The 27,277-nt window shown below is 36.5% G+C and overlaps 5 protein-coding genes, 2 long non-coding RNA genes and 1 other non-coding gene across 8 annotated transcripts; 4 read left to right on the forward strand and 4 right to left on the reverse strand.

The window, feature by feature from the left end:
• Positions 1 to 616: 616 nt before the first annotated feature.
• On the forward strand, positions 617 to 4,573 carry LOC110860393 (gastric triacylglycerol lipase). The gene is given in 6 exon segments (XM_035860320.1): positions 617 to 879; positions 1,420 to 1,623; positions 1,625 to 1,649; positions 2,076 to 2,169; positions 2,870 to 3,281; positions 3,626 to 4,573. Coding segments are annotated over 6 exon segments (1,242 nt in total). The 5' UTR covers positions 617 to 762; the 3' UTR covers positions 4,016 to 4,573.
• Positions 4,574 to 7,696: 3,123 nt separating this feature from the next.
• LOC110860394 (trypsin-1) lies at positions 7,697 to 9,295 on the forward strand. The gene is made up of 6 exons (XM_022109426.2): positions 7,697 to 7,745; positions 7,900 to 8,203; positions 8,436 to 8,545; positions 8,610 to 8,756; positions 8,877 to 8,906; positions 9,068 to 9,295. The coding sequence occupies exons 1-6, from the start codon at positions 7,697 to 7,699 to the stop codon at positions 9,235 to 9,237; spliced, it is 810 nt and encodes a 269-aa protein (XP_021965118.1). The 3' UTR covers positions 9,238 to 9,295.
• Positions 9,296 to 11,212: 1,917 nt separating this feature from the next.
• Positions 11,213 to 12,697, forward strand: LOC110860444 (bacillopeptidase F). Its single transcript, XM_022109481.2, has 2 exons — positions 11,213 to 11,872; positions 11,929 to 12,697. Exons 1-2 carry the CDS (start codon positions 11,239 to 11,241, stop codon positions 12,606 to 12,608), a joined length of 1,314 nt encoding a protein of 437 aa, XP_021965173.1. The 5' UTR covers positions 11,213 to 11,238; the 3' UTR covers positions 12,609 to 12,697.
• A 553-nt stretch (positions 12,698 to 13,250) lies between these two features.
• Positions 13,251 to 14,858, reverse strand: LOC110860463. The gene is made up of 2 exons (XR_004837312.1): positions 13,873 to 14,858; positions 13,251 to 13,812 (listed from the first exon to the last, which is right to left on the reverse strand). It is a non-coding gene; the product is annotated as an uncharacterized LOC110860463 (transcript).
• A 2,094-nt stretch (positions 14,859 to 16,952) lies between these two features.
• Positions 16,953 to 18,120, reverse strand: LOC110860434. Its single transcript, XM_022109469.2, has 5 exons — positions 17,884 to 18,120; positions 17,700 to 17,821; positions 17,404 to 17,639; positions 17,317 to 17,333; positions 16,953 to 17,247 (listed from the first exon to the last, which is right to left on the reverse strand). Exons 1-5 carry the CDS (start codon positions 18,044 to 18,046, stop codon positions 17,180 to 17,182), a joined length of 606 nt encoding a protein of 201 aa, XP_021965161.1. The 5' UTR covers positions 18,047 to 18,120; the 3' UTR covers positions 16,953 to 17,179.
• Positions 18,121 to 22,139: 4,019 nt separating this feature from the next.
• LOC118439231 lies at positions 22,140 to 22,854 on the reverse strand. The gene is made up of 2 exons (XR_004837296.1): positions 22,723 to 22,854; positions 22,140 to 22,659 (listed from the first exon to the last, which is right to left on the reverse strand). It is a non-coding gene; the product is annotated as an uncharacterized LOC118439231 (long non-coding RNA).
• On the forward strand, positions 22,520 to 22,958 carry LOC118439232. Its single transcript, XR_004837297.1, has 2 exons — positions 22,520 to 22,650; positions 22,716 to 22,958. It is a non-coding gene; the product is annotated as an uncharacterized LOC118439232 (long non-coding RNA).
• A 1,247-nt stretch (positions 22,959 to 24,205) lies between these two features.
• LOC110860465 lies at positions 24,206 to 26,465 on the reverse strand. The gene is made up of 2 exons (XM_022109512.2): positions 26,219 to 26,465; positions 24,206 to 24,675 (listed from the first exon to the last, which is right to left on the reverse strand). The coding sequence occupies exons 1-2, from the start codon at positions 26,376 to 26,378 to the stop codon at positions 24,356 to 24,358; spliced, it is 480 nt and encodes a 159-aa protein (XP_021965204.1). The 5' UTR covers positions 26,379 to 26,465; the 3' UTR covers positions 24,206 to 24,355.
• Positions 26,466 to 27,277: the final 812 nt, after the last annotated feature.

The following is a 27,277-nucleotide window of genomic DNA, read 5'->3' on the forward strand; positions in this document are numbered from 1 at the left end:
TTATAATAAACAACTCTTAGGTACGTTATAACTACATATGTCTAAAAAATATTTCGTTTTATGTACTTAAATATAATTACCCACATACATAAATATGATTATCCACATCTATGTTTTTTCGAGATTAAGTTCATATTAGTGTCTCTGCTGAGTTACGAATATTTTAAAATGACATTATATTCCTACAAAAGGAGAAATCTGACCACAAACAGAATACATAAATGATTTCATCCACAAAAAAAACAGGTTTTCTAGATCGCGTTGCATTTCACAAGTCTTATACACATATTTACTTATGTACATAATATGGTCTGAATACATCTCAGATTCAAGGTACGTGTACCTCACTCACCCTGTGAAGGGACATATACGATCCCCATGTCAAATTACTAATGGTCCACAACAAAGGAAAGTTAGGGGACGTTCATAAATTATGTGACACGAAAGAGTGGAGTAAGGTTCCAATCGCGATATCTTGGGGTCTAGAAATCGTGATTTTTACGTGACGTAGTTTATGGTCGCCCCCCAATAAAGCATACCGACAATCATTGCACATTACATTAGTGAATCCTTCCTTCCGGTTTTCTTCATTAGTTTAATATTTTGTCGACATGTGTGCACTTGTCTGGTTACCAAATTAGTATTCAATCTGTTCACAAACATCTGAGAAATTTAGTAGATTCAATGAAGCTCTGTTCAAACTCAATATCAGTGCAATTTCTACTCATTTTAGTTTATATTTTCCCTTATATCCAGCCCAGCATGGTGAACAACTTGTACAAAATTTTACGTCAAGAAAATCTCATTCAGGAGCAGGAACACATATCAAAAAGTGATAATGTGCGCATGACCTATAATCTCCCCGCAGACTTGTCAACTGTAAGTGATTAAATGGATTTTTAATTTGAAACAGTTGTAAAAATGGAAAATAAATGTAATAGAAATTAATACCATATAATTCAAAATGTGCAAATGTTATATCAATTAATCACTGATGCAAATTTTTCAAAACAGTTATACATTACATATCGAGGATACATACTCATGACAAAATCTTACGTATTTATCATTAAGCAAATTTGCAAACATCAAGCAATTTGTGTCTCGAGGAGATTTGCACTACCTTATTGCGCATATTCATAGGTTGTGTTAGCCCATTTTAAGTTATTTAGTTTCCATGATCCTTCGTGATGGATAGGATGGGTTTTGCGAAATATTAACTGGTGGGTAAATGTGCGAACAAGCATCCCAATTTACGGGATATGCGAATATCGTCGTATATACGTGAGTACGCCCAATATTAAAGGAAACTAACGAAAAATTCAAAATGTGTAAAAATTACGGCAATTAATTAATTATTAATGTAAATTTGCCAAATTGTTATAAATTACTTACCAATTTTCTATGCTTATTTTGTAGCTCGAGCTGATCACGAGACGCGGCTATCCTGCCGAGACCCACGATATTGTGACTCAAGACGGCTATATTTTAATAACTTATAGAATTCCGTACGGAAAAAGGTCAAACAGTTTTAACCGACGCTATAATAAATTTCCCGTGTATGTCATGCACGGTGGCGCCATGAGCTCGTCGGACTGGTTAATTAATTTAGACGAGGACAATTGTCTCCCATTTATTGGCGAATGCGGGTAAATGGCAAAAATAAAATTAATTAGGAAACAATTATAATTACAATGTGAAATAATGAAGTCTAACACTCCGATCCTCATGGGACTAATTTCAATTTGTTCAAAGCTGACCCCCACTTTATTCTTTTCACAGTGCGCACAAAAAATACACTAAAAATAATAAAAAATAAAAAAATAATAATTTAGCGCGTGGAGAAATTTGAATTTTTAAAAATGAAAAATTTAAAATTTTTGTCAACCAAAATTTCAAATTTTCAAATTGGTGCAAACTTTACCGCCAATTCGAAAAACCAATAATGTTTTTGTTTCAGATTAAAATTATGTAGTCCCAACAAGATCTGAGTGTTACACTCAATACCTTCTCATTGTGAGTTATGTATCACGATTGGAAAAATAGTTAATATTTTATCAATTATTTTAAAACAGGATATGACGTATGGCTCGGCAATACAAGGGGAAAAATTTATGCAAATCGCCACGTAAATTTGACTCATCATCAAACAAAATTTTGGGATTTTAGGTAATTCATTTACATACCAGTTTAAAAAACATTCTCCATTCAAAATTCATTCATTGAAAATTCTATTTTCATTAATCATTGATTATTCATTCATATTGATGTTTTATCCATTCATTCTTTGTTCACCACATTTATAGAATTTCTAAATATGTAGTTACTTGGATGATATCTTTGTAGTATAATGCCCCTAGTTTTTGAGTTTACCACTTAACCTGGAGTTGCATCATCTTTTCTCTGGAGAGAGTGTGTTTTTTATTATTCGCTAACAAGTCTTGGTCTGAGTTGGTCATAGGTAGTCGTACTTAAATTTCTGATCCAATAATTAATTGATCTCTGATTAAATAAAGTCGTTAGTAATCGTAATTGTCTTTACTAGCTCGAGCTTTGATTTGTTGAAGAGAATCATAAATTTAAAGTCTTTAGTAGAAAGAAAAGTCGTAATCTTCATAATTCGGCGCGTTGCATTTTTGAGAGGAAACTTTCGAACGGGTAGTTTGACTGGGTTTTCTCAACAACATGTATTAAGCATTGACAAATAATTCATTCTGAAATGAGGAATTATTCATTCGTTATTCATACATTTAATGAATAATTCACTATTTTAATGAATTATTCATTTCCTGCTCAATGAATGAATTTGAACAGGTATGTTTTCAAATTCACAAATTACAAACTTATTTCACCCTCTTTTACTCCCTAGTTTTGACGAAACTGCAAATTATGACATGCCCAACTCGATCGATTACATCCTCGACGTAACAAAAATGCCAAAACTCCACTTTGTTGGGTACTCCCTGGGAAACACGCAATTCTTCATGGCCCTCGCAAATCAGCCAGAATACAATGAGAAAATAGGGATTCACATTTCCTACGCGGCCTCTGTATTTTTTGCAACTTATGCAGAATCCAATCGTCTTTTCGCTCTCGTTTGGAATCGTCCCTTACAAATATTGCAAAAACTTATTGGTGGGTTTCCCCTTCCTCCGCAAGGAATTGGGTTCATGTTGAATCAAATCCTGCTCAGAATTTGCAACCCAAATCTCGACATTCTAGGAGTGTGTAGGCAAATGTTGTTCCTAATTATGGGATTTGGACCGGAACAAATTAGCAAGGTAAGTAAATAGGACAGGTTTCAATTGTTTATTTTTGTTTATTTTTGTTTATTGTTTTCTTTGCTTCGATGAAGATACAATTTTAAAATTTTCCATTTTTAATTTTCCTTTTTGAAATTTTGAAATTTCTTAAATTTTTAATAATTTGTATATCTTAACTTCTACGATGAAACAATCATTGCTTAATTTTCATTTTGAATAATTTTTTTCTGCATATTCTTCGAAACTGAGCTCATTGAAAGTAAACCAAATAAACAAGCCAAATTGCGACCGCTAGTAACATCACGTTTTTATGGCGCGTATATCTTTCAAATTTTTGACTAATTAATTCTCAATTAATTTAGGAACAAACTCCCAGCATTTTGGGACACTTGATGACCCCCACATCCCTCAAGATGCTCGTCCAACTCAACCAATTTATGAAGAATGATCGCTTAAGTTATTATGATTATGGGGCCTGGCAAAATCTTAGGTTATACGGAACATCAACTCCACCTTTATACAATGTGCGAAATGTGAGAGCCCCTACCGCCCTGGTTCTCGCGCAAAATGACGTTTTTGCCAATGCACAAGGGTACGAAAGATTGTTGAAGGTTTTGCCAAATGTTGTAAATTCCTATACCATCCCTAGTAAAACCTTTTCCCACATTGACTTTGTTTACGCGAGCAATGCCAACGAAATGGTGTATAATCACACGATAGAATTAATCAACAAATTTTCTTATGTACATTGAACCGTCTTATCATGATAGTTTAAACATGATACATACAGAAACTCCTAAAAATCCGGTAGTAATATATGTACTCCGCATATTGAATGATTGCTTATTGCCCTTGTAATAACTCGTTACTCCCGAGTAAACTTTTCATTAAATAATTTAGCGGTAATAAATACATAATTGTAATTACCAGCTAGTGCAAACACACATGTATTGCGTTAGGGAGCGTGGTGGAGCACTAGGAAGCGTGGTGGAGCATTAGGGAGCGTTGTGGAGAACTGGAGGCGCCCATAAATTCCTGAATTTTACATAGATAAGAAAGTTACTAACTGAATATGGGCCCTAAGAAGTTGGTCTTTGAAAACAAGGTGGTTAAAAAACAATTCGAGTTGAACAAGGTTTGCGTCCCCATTGTGGAACTTGAAGTCTTCAAGTTGAAGATGGAACTTGAAGATGAATGAGTTGATTGATTGACAAGTGAATTGAACGCGTTTGCATTATGCTTGGGAAATGTACTAGAGACTGGTGAACATTTTTATTTTTGTGCTCATTAAAACGAATGTAAACTCTCAATGTGTATACACATTTATTTAACACGAAATTATTGTACGCACATGTGTATTTATCGGTTCATCCACACTTGAGTACTTCATAATTCAGAAAAATAATTCCGAAAAGTACTAACGAAACTAACCTTACATAATTTCATTTACAAGTTTAGTGGAACGAACGTGCCCTTTTTAAGTCGATAGGATGCAAAACAGTTGATTCGAACGGGACCTGAAATATTAGTAAATTGAGGAATCTGAGTGCTATGAATTTAATCTGCTTGGACGTCTAAATACATAAGTATATACTTGATCGAACGTATCCGAGGAGACATGCAGACCTCCACTTATAAGTATGTATGTACATCCAAGCTTTATTTGCTTTTTGTCAGTATGTAAATAGAATACGTAAGCATTATGTTGTACAACATTTGCATACCATTTCGTTCACATAAACCGAAATAACTACTTGTGTATTTAAAGGTCCTTTGTTGCACGGAATTTGATAATATGCATACATTACGTTGTATATGAACTATGTGGAACGCAGGTATGTATGCAAATAGCATCATGAATATGTAGCTGGCAGTCTGATGTTGTGGGCAGAATATGATGATGCAAGTGATGAATGGATAAATCTACTTTTTTCGCCTTTGGGTAACCTTGATTTTGACCTTTCTGAGTGAACCAGAGTCAGACGAGTGACAAATTTACTACAAATTGTGTACCCAATGGAATATGAATTATGCGTAAAACTTAATTTGAGTTAACTTCACGACCTTCTTCCATTCAAAGTCTGTCCTCGAACTTGGCATTGCCAAATGTTTGGGTAATGATTAAGGAGACGTTTTTGTCCCTGAGAAAATTAAATCATACAGACGTTAACACTTTAATTCGTAACGAAGACAATTGTCGTTTTCTTGTAAATGCTTTAATTCGGTAGGAAGACAAAAGTCGTCCTGAGAAACCTTGGTCATGGTGCGGGAGGAGGACAAGTGTCGTTTCCCGAGGGTCATCGATTTTCACCATTTTCTCATCAAAATATAAAATTTCCTGCAATTTTGAGGGATTTCTCCTATGCCAACCAAACGTTAAATTTGAACATGTTCTTGCCGAAAAATTGGATATTTCCCAATATAATGCAATGTTAAATTTTGAATTTTTCAGTTTTCTCGAGTTTTACTAAAACTGCTAAATTCCTCCCACACCATAATCACAACATACTTATAATGTGCCCAAACTAATGCAATTTCTTCAAGTGAATCACACATCTTAAAGGGTTAAGTCGATATTAACAAATTCAATACTTTCATATACAAAATTTTTTAATCAGATACAAAATGTTAACTTTTTTAAATAACGGTGTCACGTCTATTTGGTATATGACGGTTTGACGCATTTCCCTTATTTAGTGACAACACGTGTCCTTAATCATTATCCAAAAATTGAGAACTACTTAGAGTATCACCCTGGATGACGATTTGTGCTAAAATTATTTAGAGTGTAGCTGATCCTAAGTTTCTCTTAAGTTTTTTATTTATTTACCAGGTGCTGAACATTGTTATTAAATACAGAAGTGCAAGGTGGTTATCCTTGGATTAAAACCACCAGTCAAATTTTAAATTGTTCATGCTTAGAAATAATCACAGCCATTCTTTTGCACTTTTCGTATTTTCGCCTATGGAGAAATTGTAAAATAAATATCCAACCTAAATTTTAATCTTTCAAGCTGCTTTTACTCCCAAATGGTTAATACAATGGTGAAATTCAGAAATTTTTCCAGTTTCGAAATGGGGCTAAAATCCAAAAAGTAAAATAGTAGAAAAATACTAATTTGAGCCGGAAGGGTATTTAAAAATTCTACTCAGGGCGAACATACACGGACTCCGGAAAATATAAAAATATTGACTAATTACTTCTGTAAATACATTTTAAAATTTAGCCCAGTTAAAATCTGAGACATATCCTTCTCATACCTCTTCATTGTACCCATAAGTGAGTATTAATGCTTAGCTATTTGATTGACAATGGATTAATAATTTAATCACAGAATATACATATCAGGACATCCGCAACAATGAAATTAATACGATGAGCGTTTCCGCTATCCGACAAATCGATGAGGATGTCGAGCAAACTTTGAAAAATTACGACTGGACACTCCCCCATTCGAGGGGCCATTTATCCGCAACAATTCGCAACCTGGAATCCACTGGGGTCACTCCAGATGGCGAGTCTGCCCTTGTCCACTCGCCGGTCGGACTGCTGCAGATTCTGCACACGGAGGACGCCTTTCGTCGTCGTGGGCTGGGGATCATCGTCATGAAGGCGTTATCGAGAAAATCGAGAAAGGTGGCGGAACTCGGGCTAGTCCCGAGGGCAGAGTGTACAACGACGCCTCAGGACAAGTCCAGCTCAAGACTTGATTATTATGATCAGTATTAACATACAGACAAATTGGAAATTTTGTGTCATTCATTTTACTTCATCATATTTGCGGATACAGGTGGGCTAAATTCTACCAACGTTCCGTGCTTATCTCATTCGTACCTTATCAGACGGACTCAAGAAGGGTATGAAATATATACGGATAAGCCACCCTCGTCGTGCTCATCTTCGCTGGGTAATTTCACATAACTCGGCAATACCTAATCCATAATCAGCACAAAACTTCCCAAGGTTTTCAATTCCTTAACTTTGGAGCTCCACTATTCTGAACCTCTCCAGACGATAATACCCAATCCACTTATCCACAATCAGCATAAAGTTTCCAAGCGTAACGTACGTTGACCGTTCAGTTTGGGGCCTGCATTATCCTGACCTTGTTCAGATGATGAATTGCTAATTAGAGTACGCATGCGTATCCACCTTTATTTCCTCACCTCATATTTTGGGAATTTTATTTTGTATGGGATTTCTCCTTCGGGAAGGATTTACTTATTCGTCACCGTAGGAAAGACCGTTGCTCAATTTATCAGTAACAATTTATGATCCGTGTGTTAAATATGTATCGGTGACTAGATACGTATGAGGGAGATAAGGTATAAAAGCGGACTGATTTCTCTCAGAAAATATCACTCTTCACCCATATCTGTCCCTCGTCCGGTCTAAGTAGTGGAAGCGGTGAAAAAAACATCGAACATTAAAAATGAAGGTTTTGATCGTCATGATGGTTGGGTGTATAGCGGTGGCCTCGGGTAAGGATTATTTTTTAATTATCCTAGGAAACATTGCAAAATTCGTAAACTTTATTAAAATTTCGCGTTTCTTTATTTTGTAAACGTTTGTAAAATTATTTAAAAAGGCTTACCGATTTTATGAGTTACAAGTAACTCATTGGTTACTTTTTAGGGATGCCTAAGCCATCCGACCTCGATATCCCTGGCCCTCGCTTGATCGTTGGAGGTGTGGAGGCGGACCGCAACGAATTTCCCTTCATCGTAGACATACGACTCTACCGGACGGAGAGCATCCACTATTGTGGCGGATCCATCGTTTCGCCTAACTGGGTCGTGACGGCGGCTCATTGCATGCAAAATCCTGGGGGTGCGTCCATGTACTCGTTAGTTGCGGGGGAACACAACCTAACTTTTGGAGAAGGTAGCGAACAACTGAGACAAGTTGCGACGATCGTAAACCATCCAGGCTATGGGAGGTTCGTTGAAGAAGGGACGTCTCTTAGCGTATGCTCTCAGATTTTCAGAAAATTAGTTTCAAACGAAAATAAGTTTAATTATGCTTAACACTAATTTGGTCAACATCTGAGAACATGGTTTGGAAGACATCCATTAACTACATCCATTACAAGATTAAAATATCCTGCGTAAATATGAAGTCCCACTTAAGGGAGATTTTTAAAAAGTTACTGGAAATTTCTTTACTTTCAGACCCCTCCGATTTTCCAATGACATTTCCCTACTCAAGGTGGACCCCCCATTCGTATTCAATGAGTTTGTCCAACCCGTGGTGATCCCGCAGCTTAACTTTGTCCCAACCGGTACGGTTTGAATAATCTCAGATGGTCGTCCTTACAAATAAGTGAATCTATATAATTTTTCTAGCCGTTGCTACCGTGGCTGGCTGGGGGGATTTGTCCAGCGGGGGTAGCGCTCCAGACGTCCTGATGAAAGTGGATGTTCCCTTAGTTTCGGAAGCGTCGTGTCTAGCCTCTTATCCTGGGCAAATTTCGGAAAGTATGGTTTGTTACGGTAATGGTGAAATACATAGTTGTGTTTTGAGTTAAGATTAGAGGGCGACGTCGAAAAATTTTCGACGTCGATCTCTGTTTAAGATCTTGTGATGTGTCAGTGACAATTTATTATATTTAGGTGAGGAGGGAAAGGACTCTTGTCAGGCTGGTAAGTACAAATTCAAATAATTTTGAGCGCAGCAGTTCATTTGTTAATTAGACTTAGGTTGGTTATCAAAACCTTCATTTCTTCATCCTTAGCGATACTTTCGAAAAATATTATTTTGTTCGATGATTTCTGGGTGTGAGATTTGAATTTTCGTATTTCAGATTCTGGCGGCCCCCTTATGTGCGGCGCGGACAAGGCCCTTTGTGGAATTGTTTCGTGGGGGCGCGGTTGTGCCTGGGCAGGATATCCCGGAGTTTACACTGAAACCAGTTTCTTCGCTGAGTGGGTCCGATCAACAATTGCGCAACCCTTGCTTCTGCCAACGGTGTAACGGACAATTGGTGAAGGTTCATTTGAATGACGACTATCAAGATATAGCCATGACAGTCTAAATGTCTCGTAAATCTTATTTTGGCACTTTGTCAAACGTTCACTATTTAAAATACAAAAATGTAGTAAACTCCGATATAAAAGATCAAAGACTCAATTATGCTTCGTCCAATCATTAGTCATCATTGACACAATGAATGTGGTAACCAGGTGTCATATTTCTAAATTTTTGAATCAACCTAAGAAAAAACCTAGGAATATAATTGAACTTGGATTTCTTCTTTAGCTATATATTTCATATGCATTTTCTATTGTGTTTATTTTGCTTGATCACAAAAAACTGATCCAATTCTAGGTTCGTCTTGAACATAAAATTAGCTATGAACAATTCCAAAAAATTACACGACTATTAAAAATTACACGCAATTGCGTGTAGCCATTGTATGTAGTTTTTAGCAAATTTGTTATGTTTGTACATTGCGCGCAATGTACAAACATAATAATTTGTATTCTCATTTTTACTAAAAGTTGGTTAATTAAGTACAATTAGTTTTGTTAGTACATCAACACCCCCTGAAGGTGTGGTTTTTAAACTTAGAATATTCTGTAAGGTTCGCCTAATCAGGCTTATAAAAATGATATGCTGCACGTTAGGGTTTAATTTAGCTTAATTTGTGAGTTTAGAACCACGTCCACTGAGGATGTGGTTTTTAAATTTGGAATATTTTGATAGCACTAGCCTTGTAGGGCTAAAATATTCATATTTCCTACTGCAGTACGATTTTTTATAAATAAATAATTTTGGAATTGCAATTATCTCTTTTTAGAATTTTTGTTGTGCACCTACCTCTTTTTAAAATTAGACATCGACTGCACTTACCTCTTTTTAAAATTAAAGACTGAGGCACTTACCTCTTTTTAAAATTAAGCATTGAGTGCACTTATCTCTTTTTAGAATTAGTGCGACGATATGTAAGTTTTGTCAATTTATGTTTTATGGAACGATGGCGGTCGCATTCAAATCCGAGTATTATCCTTACAATGGAAGACTTCCGTATACCGGCAAAATGATTACGTACCATTATGTACGCATATCCCCTGCTGAAACAAGGGGAACAGGTTATTTAAAATTTAATTTTAATGTCAAGCATTATCCTAATTAATTGTTAAGAACCGTCTTTAAATTATGACAGTCATGAACAAGAAGGAAAATTTCGAATATGCGTCATATAATTTGTGATGGTTTCATCACGAATTTCTTTTTTACCATGAATAAGACCTTGTACCTTAGGAGACGAATCGTGTCGACTGGATTTAAATCATTATGATGCTTTCTTTTCGAAAGTAATTGTAACAATTAAATAGAAGGGTTTGGAGTGGTTAACTCTATCTCGAGTAATAATACTGTCGCGTCGTTGAGTTCGTTGGAAAGGAAATGCTTAGTTTTGGATTTAACAGTGAAAATGGATGCATGGAAACATTTGTTTTCCACGAGGAATATCTAATCGTTTACACACGTCGGCCAGCCCATGACACAAATTATGTTTGTGATATATGGCACTATTTTAATAAAGTTTTAGTAGAAATAGTAATTATTCACAAGAATAGGTTAATTTATTCAATAACACCTGTCGCAAAGGCAGTTTGAACAGTTCCATGTCCTCTAAATTACTCTTGTGGAAATTATTTGAGTCATGAGTAATGACTCATTACTTTGGGATGACGACAGTTTACAAAAACCGCAAGTTAACTATGTAAATACGTTGTTACTGCAAAAACGTACATATAGGAATAAGTAAATGTGAAGTGAACCGAGCAAAAAAAAACTTCTGCACAAATGTGTGTCACAATATACTTGGAAATGTGCAATTAACAGAAAAAAAACATTTCGCACCTGTTCAAACATAATTACTGGGCCGGGAATCTCCCTTATAAACCCGTTACATCGTTCATTAACCCAAATTCATCCACTCTGCCAGAATTCAAGAAATATTTATTAGACATGTGGAAACTAAACTTTCTACTTTTATCCCAACTTTTAACCGCCCACGGTGGGACAATTTCACCCAGCCTGCTCTCCAAGGTGCAAAATGGGAACAAATCCGACGCCATTCTGGAGCTTCCATCCATCTTTGAAAACGTGATGAGCAATCCGGCCCTCTCGTTGTTATCCGGGATGGCGAAAGTGAACATGATGACGACCCTCTTTAAAGAAGCCACATCCGTCTCGCAAGCTCCCTTCCTCTCGGCCATATCCGGTTTGGGGATATCGTCCACCCCCTTCTGGATTTCTAACGATATCGCCATGAAGGACGTGGACTTGAACGCGGTACAATCCCTAGCCGCACTTCCGGGAGTTTTCACCCTTCGAGAGCCCGTCAAGGTCAGGATGAGTAAGATTAACGATGTGAACCGTTTTGCCCGACAATCCGGGACACAATGGGGTGTAACAAAAATTCAGGCGCCATCCGTCTGGTCGAGGAGTAAAGGGGCGGGATCCGTTGTGGCGAGCATAGACACGGGAGCGTACAAGGAACATGAATCTATTCGGGACAATTATGGGGGAAAATGGTACGATCCAATTTACGGGAAAACTGCGCCGGACGATAGACAGGGTCATGGGACTCATACGATTGGTAGATTATAGATAGCGGGGATTATGGCGGGCATAAATAAATATTTTCCACTTTAGGAACCATGGTCGGACGCAGTAACGGGATAGGCGTGGCCCCCGACGCGAAATGGATAGCATGCCGTGGCCTGGATAATAGCGGGTCGGGGAGTGAGTCCTGGCTGAAATCGTGTGGGCAATGGGTCCTCCAACAGAGGCCGACGGTCTGCTGTAATAGTTGGGGGGGCGGAGGGGGTCAGACATTTTATAATGATGTCGTCAAGAGTTGGCGAGCCGCTGGTATAATTCCCGTATTTGCGAATGGTAATGCTGGGTCGGATTGTCGAACGGCGGGATCGCCGGGAGACCAGCCAAACTTGATCTCGGTCGGATCCACGGACTCGGACGATCAGATGTCCTACTTCAGCAGCAGGGGTCCTTCTCCGACGGGTGCGATTAAACCGGAAATATCCGCGCCTGGAGGGAACATCGTGTCGGCGGGAATTTCAAGCCCGACAAGCTACACGTCCAAGTCAGGGACGAGTATGGCCACGCCCCATGTGGTGGGAGCGATTGCCTTGATGAAGGCGGTTAACCCGGGCTGGACGTATGACAATGTTTTGTCCGCCCTTAGTAAGACGGCGGATCGTCCAAACGTCTCGTCAAACGATTTAGGCTGTGGGAGAAATACGTCGTCAAACTATCCCAATAATGCGTATGGGTTTGGGAGAATTAATGTGAAGAAGGCGTTGGGCATGTGAAGGTGGGAAATTGATGGGTGAGGAATAAATTTACCCTGGTTGAGATTTATGTGTTAATAAAATTGCATTTTAAAAAGCCGCGGGATAAAGACGACCTGTAATAATTGTTTGAATATGCACCTCATGACACATACATATTTATGATAAAATTCTATGAATGGGTAATAGTGTTGGGAATGGGAATGGTTTCCAAGATGAAGGTCCGTTAGAGGTTGGAGCATATTTATTTTAAGTTATTAAGTTGTGGTGAGGCTGGTGTGAATAATATTTTTTGGTTTTGGTTTGTGTGTGGATGATACATAAACGATTTTTATTGTTTTCTTGATTTGGTCAATGGATCAGAAAATTGTTGAATTGGTTAATATTTTTATTACGGGAAATAGGGAATTATTTCCTTGCAGTCGTTCCAATTACCTCATCAATTATTTCGGCACATTATTAGTTATAGCTATATGGCCTGGGATATACTATATCCAGGCGAGTATAGCCGTAACATCGTATATGCACGACTCTCTCAATTTCCCAGTCTAACGTCTCGTCATGCTCTTCTACGACGTGGTCCGTGCACTACCCCCAAAATGGGGGAGGAATTACCCCCCACCTCTACTACTGTAGATAAATAAATTTGTTTGTTGGGTCATATTGATAGCTATTTTGCATTATGTTTATTATATTGACACTACCTAAGTAAGATCTCTTTGTTAAAATTAGCCGATCTAATTTATTTACTTTCTGCCAACTGGACCTCCTCCCGTGCATTCTTGAACATCGCTGAGATAATTGGCATCACAACATCCCTTCTTTCTCCAAAAATCACTACTTGTCCAGGCAGTTTGATACGCCGTGTCGTAAATGGTCAACTTTCCTTGAGAGAATGTCATCCGGTTCCCCAATCCTGTAGTTGCGGTGGAGTAGACGATTTTTCCACCTCTATTGAAGACAACGAGATTTCCATCCTTTTGAAAAATTGCACGCCGGCCGCAGGGTCTAGTGTCTGAGGCCCAAATGGATGTTCCCTTACCGTCATAAATGACGAGGTTTCCATCACTTTGGAAAGCAAGCCGTCCATCCCCTCCTTCCTCGCAATTCACAACTTCTTCTCCCGGAAACCATTCGCACGCCCCGGAAGCCTTCCCGATAAAAAAGTAGACGAAGAAAAGACCAATGACTGATATGCGGACCATTGTGGTGAATATTAAACTCTCTGTAATATTGTGGAAGGTGTTAAAAATTAAAATATAAAATTTTTAGATAATTTCCAAACCTGAGGTGTGACTGGATGGTGATGGTGGCAGTTTTAGTTTATTTACCCGAGAAGGCTGCAGACAAACAAGTGAAGATTGAATTTAGAAGGAACTTCTTAATATAGTAAATTTTTTTTGTTGGAAAAGGCATTTAATGGTTTACTTGGAAAGGCAAACGTGTTGCATTTCTTGGAAAAGTGAATATGTAGGTTTGTGCTTACACATGTATTCGACTTGAAAGTGTGTCTGAAGAAGGTGTATTTTCTGAGAAACTTGTTTTCTTTAATTTTGTCAACATGACAACTAAAACGTGCATGAGTTTAAATAAGGCAATTAGTGGGCAAGATTCCTACGTCATACGACTATGGGTTGAATCACTTCATTTTATGTTCATTACCCAGTAAACCTATGTACATAAATTGCATTGGTAAAATTGCAGAATAATATCTGACAAAAGTGAGATTATTTATAAAACAGGATTATTTATCAATAAATTAATAGATAGTTAGAGTTTGTGACATCCAAGCACAAAATTCAGTTTGTTGTCAAACCACCAAATTCTATGGAAGCGGAGGTATCCAGTGTATAAATGATTTAAAAATTCAAATATAGAAATCAAGAGAGCCAAGTCAGTTGAGAAAAAGACCTGTATATACGTTCTTCAAACTTTTTCTTTCTTTAATGTCTGGCACTAAACAGAACTATTAGTTTGGTGGGACTTAATTGATCTTTTTGTTGAAGGGGACAAACTTTATGATTTTCTGGGATTCATTTTGCTATGCATTAAAGGCCTGGTGAAGTCAATTATCAAAATAATTCAAGCCCTTATTGCAGTTAAAGGAGGCCACAAAAATATTAAGTACCGTATCATCTATATTATAATTTCGAAAGTCCGTCCCGTGAAATTTTCCGTGACATTCCTGCGTTCTGATTGGCTGCTGGGTTTCTGTATCCGCCAATCAGAACACGAGTCGATTTTCGATTATGATTATGATTATGATTATGGTTATGGTTATGATTATGGTTATGGTTATGGTTATGGTTATGATTATGATTATGATTATGGTTATGATTATGGTTATGGTTATGGTTATGATTATGGTTATGATTATGATTATGATTATGACTATGATTATGGTTATGGTTATGATTATGGTTATGGTTATGGTTATGGTTATGATTATGATTATGATTATGGTTATGATTATGGTTATGGTTATGATTATGGTTATGATTATGATTATGATTATGGTTATGATTATGATTATGAATATCGTTATGATTATGATTATGATTATGGTTATGATTATGGTTATGATTATGATTATGATTATGATTATGGTTATGATTATGGTGGTAGTTATGGTTATGGTTATGATTATGGTTATGATTATGATTATGATTATGGTTATGGTTATGATTATGATTATGGTTATGATTATGATTATGATTATGATTATGATTATGGTTATGGTTATGATTATGATTATGATTATGATTATGGTTATGATTATGATTATGGTTATGGTTATGATTATGATTATGATTATGGTTATGATTATGGTTATGATTATGATTATGATTATGTTATGGTTATGGTTATGGTTATGATTATGATTATGATTATGGTTATGATTATGGTTATGGTTATGATTATGGTTATGATTATGATTATGATTATGGTTATGATTATGAATATCGTTATGATTATGATTATGATTATGGTTATGATTATGGTTATGATTATGATTATGATTATGATTATGGTTATGATTATGGTGGTAGTTATGGTTATGGTTATGATTATGGTTATGATTATGGTTAGCAACGTTAAAGAAATTCGTTAGAAACGTTAAAAAAATTCCTTAGCAACGTTAAAAAAATTCGTTAGAAACGTTAAAAAAATTCCTTAGCAACGTTAAAAAAATTCGTTGGCAATATATGATTATAGAGCAAAGTTAGGAAAGATATACTGAGCTATTATATACTGCAATAATTTCATAATTTTCAGATGGTGGTTGTCAATTTTAAAATCGGCCCGTCTTTAAGACGGGCTTCTGGGCTAGTTACATTGTAATTCTCATTCTTCGGCATACAATTATTTATAGAATTAGCAATATTTATCCAATTCGTTCCAAAACTGGCGAATATGTAGTAGGATTGATGATGAAGTTGTTTACAAAGAACTCGAAAATGTTTTGCCGTTCTTAAGATAATGCAAAATGTACCAGGGTATTCCGACCCTGGTTTATTGGGTTTAGGTTTTTGAGATTTAATGGGTTACAAATTAATAAAACCCATTTTGGGTATAACCATGGGTTTAGGTTCTGATAAGATCTTGATGGGTTTTATTCCAATTTTGTATAGTTTTACCAGAAAAATGCATTTAAAAAGTGAAAAAGATTTCAGCTACTTAAAAAAAGTGATTACAAAACGATTGAGCAACTTATTTCACTTTTATTACTCGCATTTACATAATTATGATGAAAATAAATCATGGACGCTAACCCTAACAAAGTTGATATTTATAAATTTAAATTTTTAGATTAAAAAATCTTTGTTTATGTTGAATACGGAATTGGATATGCTTGAATTTAAAATTGCAATTGATACAAAATATTTCTTGTTGAAATTGTCGATAAAACACATTAAAACCAATTAAAACCCAAAAACCCCTGGGTCGTAGTTTTTTTTATAAAACCCTGGTATTTTGGAAACCTTATATATATATACAAAACGTTCATATGTGTATACACATTCTTATATGTGCATATTGAACATATGGGGAAGTTCCTAAACTTCATGACGCAAAGGGGAGTCGGTGGGTGGTTATTTCCCAGTGAGATTATGCATACATATGTCACAAATGTTTAAGGGGGTTGGATGACTGTCCAAGAAAATTTGCGTTATGAAGTTTTTGAGCGTCCCCTATGCACGTTATGCATGATGCAAAATTAAATTACATATTTTAATAAATTGATAACATTGCAGTATGGAAAATTGACCACAGCCTTGTTGTCTTCAAGTGGTAGTTAAACTACTTTGATATAAAAACTACTTCGTTAACTTGAACTAGGTTGCACTTCTTGACATCTTCAAATAAGATAATTCCAATATATGCCTTTTATTACTTTGATATTGATTGGTGGAAGATGACACCCGTCGAAAATAGAATAAGTTGACAAAATTTATATTGTAAAATATGAATACAGGAAGAAACAATAAATATTTATTTTTTTTGTTTGATGCGATTTAGTTCAAAAAGTCCGTTAAGTTATGGAATCTGGTTGCAGTCAATATTTTTTTTATCCTCATAACTGCTACATATTAGACAATGGCTACATCAGCACAGTTCCTGAATGTCTGAGCAGGTTCTGGATTGTGGCACTCGGGGTCTAATTAGTATATTTAGTAGAAAATTGCTCATCTTATGGAATGGGACAATACAATTTAGGATAACTTACTTGGTGGGTATGAAGTCCTGAAAGTTTTATATTTGTGTGTATAGTACGGTTCAAAGATCGATAAAATTATATACCTATTGTTTTTACCTGTAGGTCCATCTAAGAGTACAGCGAGAGCATCTCACTCCAGACGGGAGTTGAACTCTGGCAGTGGCAACCGCAGACCCGTTGGGAACGCAGACACGATTATCCCTCATTGGGAGGTTGGAGCTAACAATGGTGAGCGTTTGGAAACAGCTGTCAGTTTCCGTGACCTGTGGGCAGAGTTCAACTTGGAATCCACCTCCATGCGCCGCACTAATGTCAGCCTTTATCTCGATAATCTAGTGCAAAGTGTTAGATTGTTAGTTCAACGTTGGTAGTCTAATTATAGTTTATATTACCGATCCAGACGTGTAAGTCTTTTCGATAACTCCTTTATCGTAAATTCCTCCTTGAGAGGCATCCCTGTTGCCAGCTGCTTCTCCACATCGTCCACAACTCGAGAAGGACTGATCTTGTTGAACTGGTTAAATAAAATGTTCTATGTAGAGAATTGTGATGGCTAAATTATAAATGATAAAGTACCGTTGTCGCACCACACCCCAGAGTTGTCATACCAGTATGGTGGCCTGAATGGCTCATCGGGTGCCAAATGTCGTGATGTTCGGGCAAGCGGGTCCTGCAAGTAACCATGGGAATCTGCCAAGGCCACCATTCCCAGACAAACGGCGAAGTAAAGAAGATTCATTTTCTAAACTTTGTTTCTGCAGAGTTATAAATAACAGTAATGCAACAACTTCATTATATGTAGCCTTTTTATATGTAGCTTGTGTAGAGATTCTACTCTCGAAAGTAATCTTAAGTGGCAATTTGTTGAGGAATTTAATTTGAATGACAGTGATTGAAATTTGATAAAAGTTGTTTTTGTTATTAACTGGAACCAGTGTTGCATATTTCCCGTCCAAAACATTTTTTTCATAGAAGAGTGGGGAAAAGTGATTTTAACCACAACTTTTCCCCACTTGGCAATAGGGAAAACTGAGCGCCACCTAGCGGCATCTTTTCTCCATTTCCCACTTATTTTAGTAGGTGGGAAAAGTGTATTTTCCCACCTACTAAAATTATCCCACTGTGTGGCAAAAAGTGGTTTAAACCACTTGCAACATTGCCTGGAATTAGTGGAACATATCCAACCCTTACAAATTGATTTTATGTAGAATGGAACTGTCAACGTGATAAACACATGATGCATGAAGCAATTGCTGATTTAATTGGTATGATAAATCGACCACTGATAAATTCCATTGTGATGCTGCAATTAAATCAACAAATATGTTTTGCAGATGTGAGCACGACCTTGTTGCAATTTAATAAAAACAATTGTTTTGCAGTGTGCAAAATTGATCACGCATTGGTGTCATTTGCATGCTATACTCAAACTACGTATTAACTTGAACTGGGTAGCACTACTCATTCACGTGTTGAAGAGTGCTAACCAGGGGTTGGCAAAATACTTTGTCAAGATAAAAGATACAAGATACAAGATAGTATCTTTATCTTGTATCTTCGTGGACTGATCAGAGAAGTATTTTGCATCTTATATCATTTAGACAATCGAATAGTATCTTGTGTAAGTATCTTGTCTAGATATGTCTGGCAGAAAAGTATCTTAAGATAGTTGTTAAGATACGGGATACTTTTTTCAAGATTCGGACAAATTATGTTAATTTCTTACTACAATCAGTCGGTTTGATTATCAATTTGTAAGCAGCGTTGGTGAATTTTTACTTTGTGTTTTTCCAAACTAACCTGGTACATACATAAATACATATCGTTGGCTTAGTGAGTAATCCAACTATGCATTTTGGACTAAGCTGGATTACTAACTAAGCCGACGATATGTATGTCTATTCGTGTGTACTTGTACATACAGATGCATAATACGTAACGTATTGCATGATATGTACTTACGATTAATTAGTGTATAGGTATTATAAGTTTTAGTTTGAATAATCAGGGAATGAAAACATATTAAGAACTTCTCATGAGGTATGTTAGATATACATGGGAATAGTTTTTCGAAATTTCGAAGTTTTTCGAAATATGGACACTTGTAACAAAATTTGTGAGGTGATTAGAAATTTTGTATTAACAAAGTTTAAAGTTCATTCAGTAAAGCTTCTATATATACACAAGTTTAATAGATGATCTTCCTTTAAATTATTAAATATTAATAATTGGGCATGAATACCAGACTAGAAGAAGAAAGTATATTATCTAATATAAAAGTATCTTCAGATACATATCTTGTATCTTGACTACTTAATTTTTTGGAAAGTATCTTGTATCTTGTGTACTTGAACAAGAAGTATTTTGTATCGTGTATCTTATATCTTATCAGAGGAAGTATCTTCATCTTGTATCTTGTATCTTACGACCAAAGTATCTTGCCCACCCCTGGTGCTAACAATATATTTAGTAATGGCGTTTATTATCTTGATGTTGACTGATGATGATGACACGCTTTTTTAATTCGTTTACAGCATGGTTGCTTCAAACTTGCCAATGCATACACTCCAGCTTCAGAACCTAATTTAAGTGGTTGCTGTCTACGATTTCCATCGATTACCAGGATTTCCCTTTTTCTTAGGTGAGGTAGTAATCTCCATCTTGCTACAGTGGTTGGTTCAACTTAACCCATGTGTACGAATAAAATAAGATTCATATGACTTTAAAAGAATTTAAGGCAGAATAACAACGCTGTAACTCCATAAATCACAATGCCCCCCTACCCCTAGCCAACTTTCACTCTCCCCACCCAAATTCCGCGAAAATCATCATCACCGCCAATCAACCACTATGGTGGTGGTGGTATTGAACTTGATTGCATATTATATTTTAAAAACGTGAGATTGCCACACATTTTGTGTAGCATCTCACCCCATTTCGACAAAATTTTGAAAAAAAAATTCATTTTGAAACCCAATGATGTTTTTTAATATTGCACGAAATTGAGCATTCTTTGTTTTTTTTAATCCAAATTTATCCCTTTACAAAGTTAGGAGACTCAAAATTCATTTATCTACTTCCTTATTCATACCAAAAGTCCCGTCTCCAGGGAAAATCTTAAGGTCAAAGGTAAAAGCTTTACCCTTTTCCCTTTCCCTCGGGGAACGGCAAATGCCGAAAATTTTATTCATATATTTTGGGGCATTTCCCCCAATTTTTGCGGAAAAAGGATTTCGCTGGTTTTATTCACACCAGTAATAATAAGTAACGGGAAAATGCATGAAGGTTCACCTGCATGAAAAGTGAAATGATGCATGTGTATGCAATGCCTAGCGGAGAACTGAGCAACCAACACAGTTCAGTCACTCGCTCTTGCTACCAGCTCACACTGAGGAGTAGGAAGTCAGAGGTTGTCAACACCAGATTTTGACGCCTTTTGGATATGTTGTAGTACTATATGAGTGTACGAAAAGTGAAGAAGGGTTTTACTCCATGGCCCCATTTGCGCCCGCCACACCCCCTCAATGGTGGGCCAAATGCTTAACTAGCTGGACTCAAAGCTTCGCCAAAAATCCAATTTTGCTCGGATTTTCAAAAAAATTACATATTCTTGATCCCAGATAGTTGCTGTATCATGTTCAATAGCAATCTCTACTTTTTTAAAATTTTCACTATTTTCGAAAATTTCCTGAGCAAGGGTTTGACTTGAAAAAATGTGAAATTTCAAAAAAGTTGAGCTTGCTATTGGATATGATTAAGCAACTATCTGGGACCACAAAAATGTAAATTTTTCCAAAATCTGAACAAAACTCGATTTTTGGCGATTTTTTATGTGCGGAAATTCTCGCTGTTTTTGCACCTTTGAGGGGGTGTGGCGGGCGCAAATGGGGCCATGGAGTAAAACCCTTCTTCACTTTTCGCACACTCATATAGTACTACAAGATATCCAAAAGGCATCAAAATCTGGCGTTGACAACCTGCGACCTTCTACTCCTGAGCTATGCACACAAAGCGTATGCAAACTATGTACATGAAGCAGCACTCTTTTCCATTCACAGAGACTCCAGTCCGTATGCAGGAGTGTGCATTTACTTGCATGAGATGCATGCTAAACTGATAGTTTTAGTTCATAGTTTTATTTGTATGTTAGTTGTAACTAAGTATGAATGTTGATGTGTATGTAAGTTGAATGTAACTGTGTGTAAATGTTTGTATGCTTACTTATGAATGGTAAATATGAATGCATGATTTATATATGTAATTCAGAGAGCAAAGTTGTATTTATGAATACAACACGGCCATAATGTGACCATGCAGATCGTGACCGCTTCCATGAGTCCGACCCGCAAAATAAAAGCGTCCACGGTCCACCATCACGTACACAGGTCAATACTTGCACAATATTACACACACACATATGTTGCATATCTCACTCTACCTCACGAGGAGAATAATGAGCCCACAAAGAAACAAAATGTTGGACGATTTGTTTGAGTCACTTGCCGTTTTGAAATGTAATTCGGTAAAAAAATTTGTCCAATTGTTGTGTCATCTTCTTTTTTTTCACTCAACCTTAGGGAAATTTTAGTTATTTTTATTTAGATTGCATCTCTCAAGGCCAATTACGTACACCCAAATAAGAGTTGTACTAAATTTCCACAAGGTTGAGTAAAAAAGAGGATGACACAACAATTGGGCAAAATTTACACAAGGGTTGGGTAAATTTTACTCTACCGTTGGATAAATTTTGCACAAGTTGAACAAAATTTACCCATCGGTTGAGTAAAATTTCTACAACTGTTGTGTCATCCTCTTTTTTACTCAACCTTGGGTAAATTTTCCACAACTTTTATTTAGAGTGTACATATTGTTAAAATGAATTTTTGCATTCCCGGCTAAATATTGAGACACCTTATCAAGCCGGAAATAGGTTACGCAATAACCAACAATAATAAAAAAATGAGTCCCAAGTTACAAAATATTGTTGTCTTTTCTTGTCCCAGCAACGTGTCTCACTCTACCCCTTTGCGGCGGGTTGTCCTCGCCCTCATCACTGTCGAGATTACTATTTCTTAAAAGCGATGCCAGGATTGCCGTGTTATTACGTCTGCCGGGAAGTTCAGCCATTGGGTCTGACAGGAGGCCCGCCAGGAGGCTGTTGGAAGTCTGTGGCTTGGAGCTTGGCTCGTCATGACCGCCATGTCGTTGTAGCTGCTAAGTTAGTTCTTGGATCGTTCGTTTCTGCTGTTGCACAATTTGTTCCAAATTTAGGATCTTTTGCCCCTGTGTTTCCACAAATTTCATGTTCTGTCCAAGTTTGCGAAGGAGTTCTTCCTCTCTTAGGTGACAGTTCTGGTAAAAAATTGAATATTTACATATTTAATTAAATGATTTTATTTTATTAATAGTTTGTACGGCATGTGAGGGTTCGGAAGTGTGTCCCAGGGATCTTATCAAGTTTCCAGGAGACGTTGGGTTAGCCGACTTTTGTAAAACTTTGGCATCTTTCTTGCTAAGTTTTCGTCTGAGTGACAAAATGCGGTGTTGACACTCCTTGCATTTATAAAAGTTTGATGTAAAATTTAAATAATTGAATAAACTAACAATGCGAGAGTGTGAAGGGTAATGCCCCGATTTGGCTGAAAATTCAATATTATGTGGTCAAACTCAATATAACTAATGTTTCTTGAGGCAGTTTGTACGATGGTGGGATTTGGTCAAAATATTTGAGGTCAAAGTCAAATTTGCGATTTTTCCCTTTAAAAGGCATGGGCGTAGAGGTTAATTCCTCCGCTTGGCAAGAATCGCCCGTTTTTTGATCTTCGACCTCAAATATTTTAATCAATTCAAACCATCGCACCAATTGCCTCAAGAAACGGTACTTGTATTGAGTTGGACCACATAATTTTAAAATTTCAGCGAAATCGGAGCGTTACACTTCACACCATCGCATTGTAAGTTAGAAGATATTATATTTACCAAATCCACCCCTGGACCTAGGGCAAGTGTATTATTGTTAAACTGAGTTGTTTGGGAATCCATTTTTGCAAATGTTCGTGAGACACGTAGAAATTTAACTAGGAGCACTTTTGCAGTAAACTCTAATTGTAATCGTAATAAGTTGAAGATTGCAATACTACAATGTTAAATTTATTGGTGGATTTATGCCAATTTTTTTAGACACGTTTAACACAAAATGCAAAAATTTATAGTTCTAAATTCACCTTTCTATAAACTGAATTCACCAATTCGTTATTTCCAATGTGAGTCAGGAGTGCAATATTATTCTCCATGCGCCAGCAAACAGAGAATGGAAAGTGTGTAAAAAAAACAGGCATTAATTCTACGCAGTTGGGAGTTAGACCAACGTTGCTGGCTTGTGGAGAAGGTGGAAAAAACATCTCGAGGTCAGTCTCATGAATGAGAGTTCTTGGTAATGAGATATTAAGTAAATACGCTTCGGGGTAAAAAAGGGTTGTTTAATTTTGCGCTTAATATTTTAGCCTACCTTTGCACATACTTAATTCATGCTAGCTTAGGAACTGACAATGGAGGTCTCCCAACAGATTTGGACTAAACTAGTGTCAATTAATCACAAATTAAATTAGTATGAAATTTGAAAATGAAAATATCTGCCAATGCACAGGTATAGCGGTCCAAGGCGGGAAGAATGGGCAGCAAATTTCGAAAATTTTCCATCCTTCGGGGTGCATTTTCTCCTCTTTTTATGCAAATATCTCCGCTAAACTTGCGCATTAGCAGATAGTTACATTTGATAATTTCATACTAATTTTATTTGTGATTAACTGACACTTAGTTTAGTCTAAATCTGTGAGCATACGTTGGGAGACCTCCTTTATGAAATGTGAGTAATAGTGATGAACTGGAATATATGTAATTGAGAATTTAATTAGAAAAATTCTACATATATTCATGAAAATTTAGGTAGGATAATTTATTGGAAAGAACACTAACTACATGTAGCTTCATATTTTGATAATGACACAAATTACAATAACATCTCGTCCATGACGATACTGATTGTTAATTAGTCCGTAAAATCCCACGTGACTTTTAGCGAGGTTCCGCCGTCCTTGGAGAGTTTCTTGAATGCAGCGTCGGACAATGCAATATCCGGAATTTTGCAGCCATGTATACATTTCGTGTACACCTTGGCAATGACGCTTTTCTCCTTGGAACTTTCCAATTCTGTAATTTTAACGGATCTCGCACAATTTAGATCTTTCGTGGGATTTGGATGTTTCCAATGTTTTTGGTGAAGCGCTGCAACGAGATCGGAATTCTTTGCCTGGAATTCAGGACCACAAACGGATTTCCCCACGTCAAAAGTTATTGCTTGTCCGGTAACTAATTTTTGAAAAATTTTACATATATTTTATGGATACATACACTTTCATCCATGTAAGTATGTATGATAATTAGAAGACTAAATAGTCAATTTAGAAAAAGCATATTATATAATAATTAGTAGGTAACGTAATCGTAATTATAAACGTGTTAAATTATATAATCTTTATGACCCGTGTGTTCCAATGGAATGTGTTCCAATGCCAAATATCTGGGAGACGTGTGTCTAACTTTTTGATTGCATTGCTTTGCCCACGAAACAATTCGTGTGTTGGTTTCTTGCCAGAATGTCTGATAACAAAATTTAACCTCTTTTCACATAAATACCGTAAAAACTCAAACATGACCTTGCTCAAATAGTAGCCTTATTCTCAATCATGTTGTAGCTGTGTCGCAGCCACCAATTTTGTAAATAATAGCCCCCGGCTACCATTTGAGTATTTACGGTACGTCATATGACGTATTTAAAAAAATGTCCCTAAGAGACCAAATACGTCATATGACGTGTCAAAAGAATCCGTTGCATACCAAATTCGTGATATGACGTAGCATGACGACCCTTGTCTCTTGAGGAACAAAATACGTCATATCATGTATTTTTTCAAAAATGCAGATCTCACAAGATTTATAAAATAAATTATCAAAGAGTGTTTCTTTGCTATTTTGTGGAAAACTCGATGGTAAAAAGTTGTCTTTTTTGGATATTTTTCTACACAAATTTTGGATTTTTCCCTATACCGACCAATGTTAAAAAGCGGAGTTTTCGTGATTTTCGCCAAAAAACTCAGAACTTGGAAACTGGTTAAAATAAATATTGGGTTTTTACAGAAAATCATGGAAATTCAATTGGTTGCTAGCAGATGTAGTTATGAATTTAATATCGTACTCAACAGAAATTTTAATCTGCATAAATAAAGCTGAAAGAGGCTAATAATCTGTGGCAATGCACGATAGAAAAAATCTCAGAATCTGAAAATACATGAGAGCAAACAAAACCTCAAATTTAATATTTTTTTAGGTATTTCAGAAAATATCCTGACCAGGTGTGTATGCCTTTTTTACAAGTTGGAATTTTCAAGATTTTTGATATTGAATTTGATTCTACACTTATAAATCTGCGGTAACTTTTTTCAATCTGGAGACGTGCCAATCAAGGTCTCGTATTTTTAGCTGGCACACAACCGCTTTGCTGTTGTGAAAGAATAAGAAATAAAAAACCGTCCGGGTAAAATTACGATTCTCAATTTACTAGTTGGTTCGAGTTAATTATTCATTTAGTAAAATAATATTCACACAAATTTTCCAAGAATAAACATTCCTTGTAACATTTCCAGAAATATAAATATTTCGCATATGTTCTGCACTGTTTTAGTAAAAATGTAACCAAGATATTGCAGAATTTTAAATAAACACATACCCGGAATCGAATAATGACTCGTGTATTTAGTTAAACTTGCAAAAAGAAAAATAAAATTTCCCGAGGGCAGCTTTAACTAATTTAAATTGCGACAAGGTATGTGTAATCTTACGCTGAAGGTCATACATGGAACGCGAGGGGGTTCCGGCTCCGGATCCTTGAACGCCTTCAAGATGTGGGGGCCGAGAAGTAACAAGGAAATAATAAACAGTCCCCACGCGAACCTTTGCGTTCCTGGGGTGAACCCATCGCCCCCCATTTTCTCAGGATACCCGTCCACAACCATGGTGATGAATAATTTAAGGAACTTTGAAAATGAAAATGTGCCCAAGAAGGTGACTGCTATGGGATCTGGGAAACAATTGGCACGAGTTTGTCGAGTAGTTGGGACTCTAGTGGAAATAAACCGTTACAAACGACCGTAATCGAGGGGTGAAATCCAATTATGAATTTGTCATCAATCTTGATTATACAAAAAGTTGGACATTTTCGACCTTTGGCGTCGTCTGCACGGTCACCATGTCGACGCACGTCAAAATCTTGTCGATTTTTGAAATCCCCGCCCCAAAATATCTAAAACCGTCGAATCAAAAATTTAGACATGTTGCACCATTCACCTTATTTGTGTGACCTATTGACCGATGGCGCCCAAATTCTAATCAGTTCCTACCCTTAACATAATGAGTGAGTGTCCAAAATTTCAAGTCTCTGTGTCACTCCATTTGAGAGTTATAGAACCAACGGACGGACAGATAGACGGACGGACGGACATAACAAAATTATAAAGGGGCTTCACCCCTTAATAATGGAATCGTAGCCAATCCAATGTATTATTATCTTGTTAAAAGCTGGAGGAGAGATGTGATTCTATTCCTGTCAGTGTGGTACGAATCGGCTTTGAAAATAACAGGGGAAAGGGGAAGACTAGTCAGGAAATGGTGCAAGTAGTCCCGGTAGACGAGCCGTAATAAGATTTTATTTAGTTTGGGATTTAATTCTAGTTAGGATGAGGGAGAAGTTGATTAAATGTGAGTGTGGTGTGGTCTGGTCTGGTGTAATGTGTGGAGGAAAGAAATAGAGATTTGATCAAGGAATGGAATTATGTATAGATATGTATGTAGCATAGTTTAGAGAGTGGGTAGATATATAGGTGCACTCTAAACAAAATTTTAACGGATCATTACT

This window comes from Folsomia candida, unplaced genomic scaffold (assembly GCF_002217175.1).
Source record: "Folsomia candida strain VU population unplaced genomic scaffold, ASM221717v1 Fcan01_Sc032, whole genome shotgun sequence".
Taxonomy (NCBI): domain Eukaryota; kingdom Metazoa; phylum Arthropoda; class Collembola; order Entomobryomorpha; family Isotomidae; genus Folsomia; species Folsomia candida.

Bases quoted from the DNA above. Each gene is read 5' to 3' on its own strand.
- LOC110860444 (XM_022109481.2), top strand. From the start codon at position 11,239: ATGTGGAAACTAAACTTTCTACTTTTATCCCAACTTTTAACCGCCCAC. The intron at 11,873-11,928 runs GTAGATTATAGA...TTTCCACTTTAG, and splicing joins TCATGGGACTCATACGATTG to GAACCATGGTCGGACGCAGT.
- LOC110860434 (XM_022109469.2), bottom strand. From the start codon at position 18,046: ATGAATCTTCTTTACTTCGCCGTTTGTCTGGGAATGGTGGCCTTGGCA. The intron at 17,822-17,883 runs GTACTTTATCAT...TTATTTAACCAG, and splicing joins TGGGGTGTGGTGCGACAACG to TTCAACAAGATCAGTCCTTC. The intron at 17,640-17,699 runs GTAATATAAACT...ACTTTGCACTAG, and splicing joins AGACTTACACGTCTGGATCG to ATTATCGAGATAAAGGCTGA.
- LOC110860465 (XM_022109512.2), bottom strand. From the start codon at position 26,378: ATGGTTGTGGACGGGTATCCTGAGAAAATGGGGGGCGATGGGTTCACC. The intron at 24,676-26,218 runs GTATGACCTTCA...TTCAAAAATTAG, and splicing joins GGAACCCCCTCGCGTTCCAT to TTACCGGACAAGCAATAACT.
- LOC110860394 (XM_022109426.2), top strand. From the start codon at position 7,697: ATGAAGGTTTTGATCGTCATGATGGTTGGGTGTATAGCGGTGGCCTCG. The intron at 8,546-8,609 runs GTACGGTTTGAA...TAATTTTTCTAG, and splicing joins GCTTAACTTTGTCCCAACCG to CCGTTGCTACCGTGGCTGGC. The intron at 8,757-8,876 runs GTAATGGTGAAA...TATTATATTTAG, and splicing joins GGAAAGTATGGTTTGTTACG to GTGAGGAGGGAAAGGACTCT.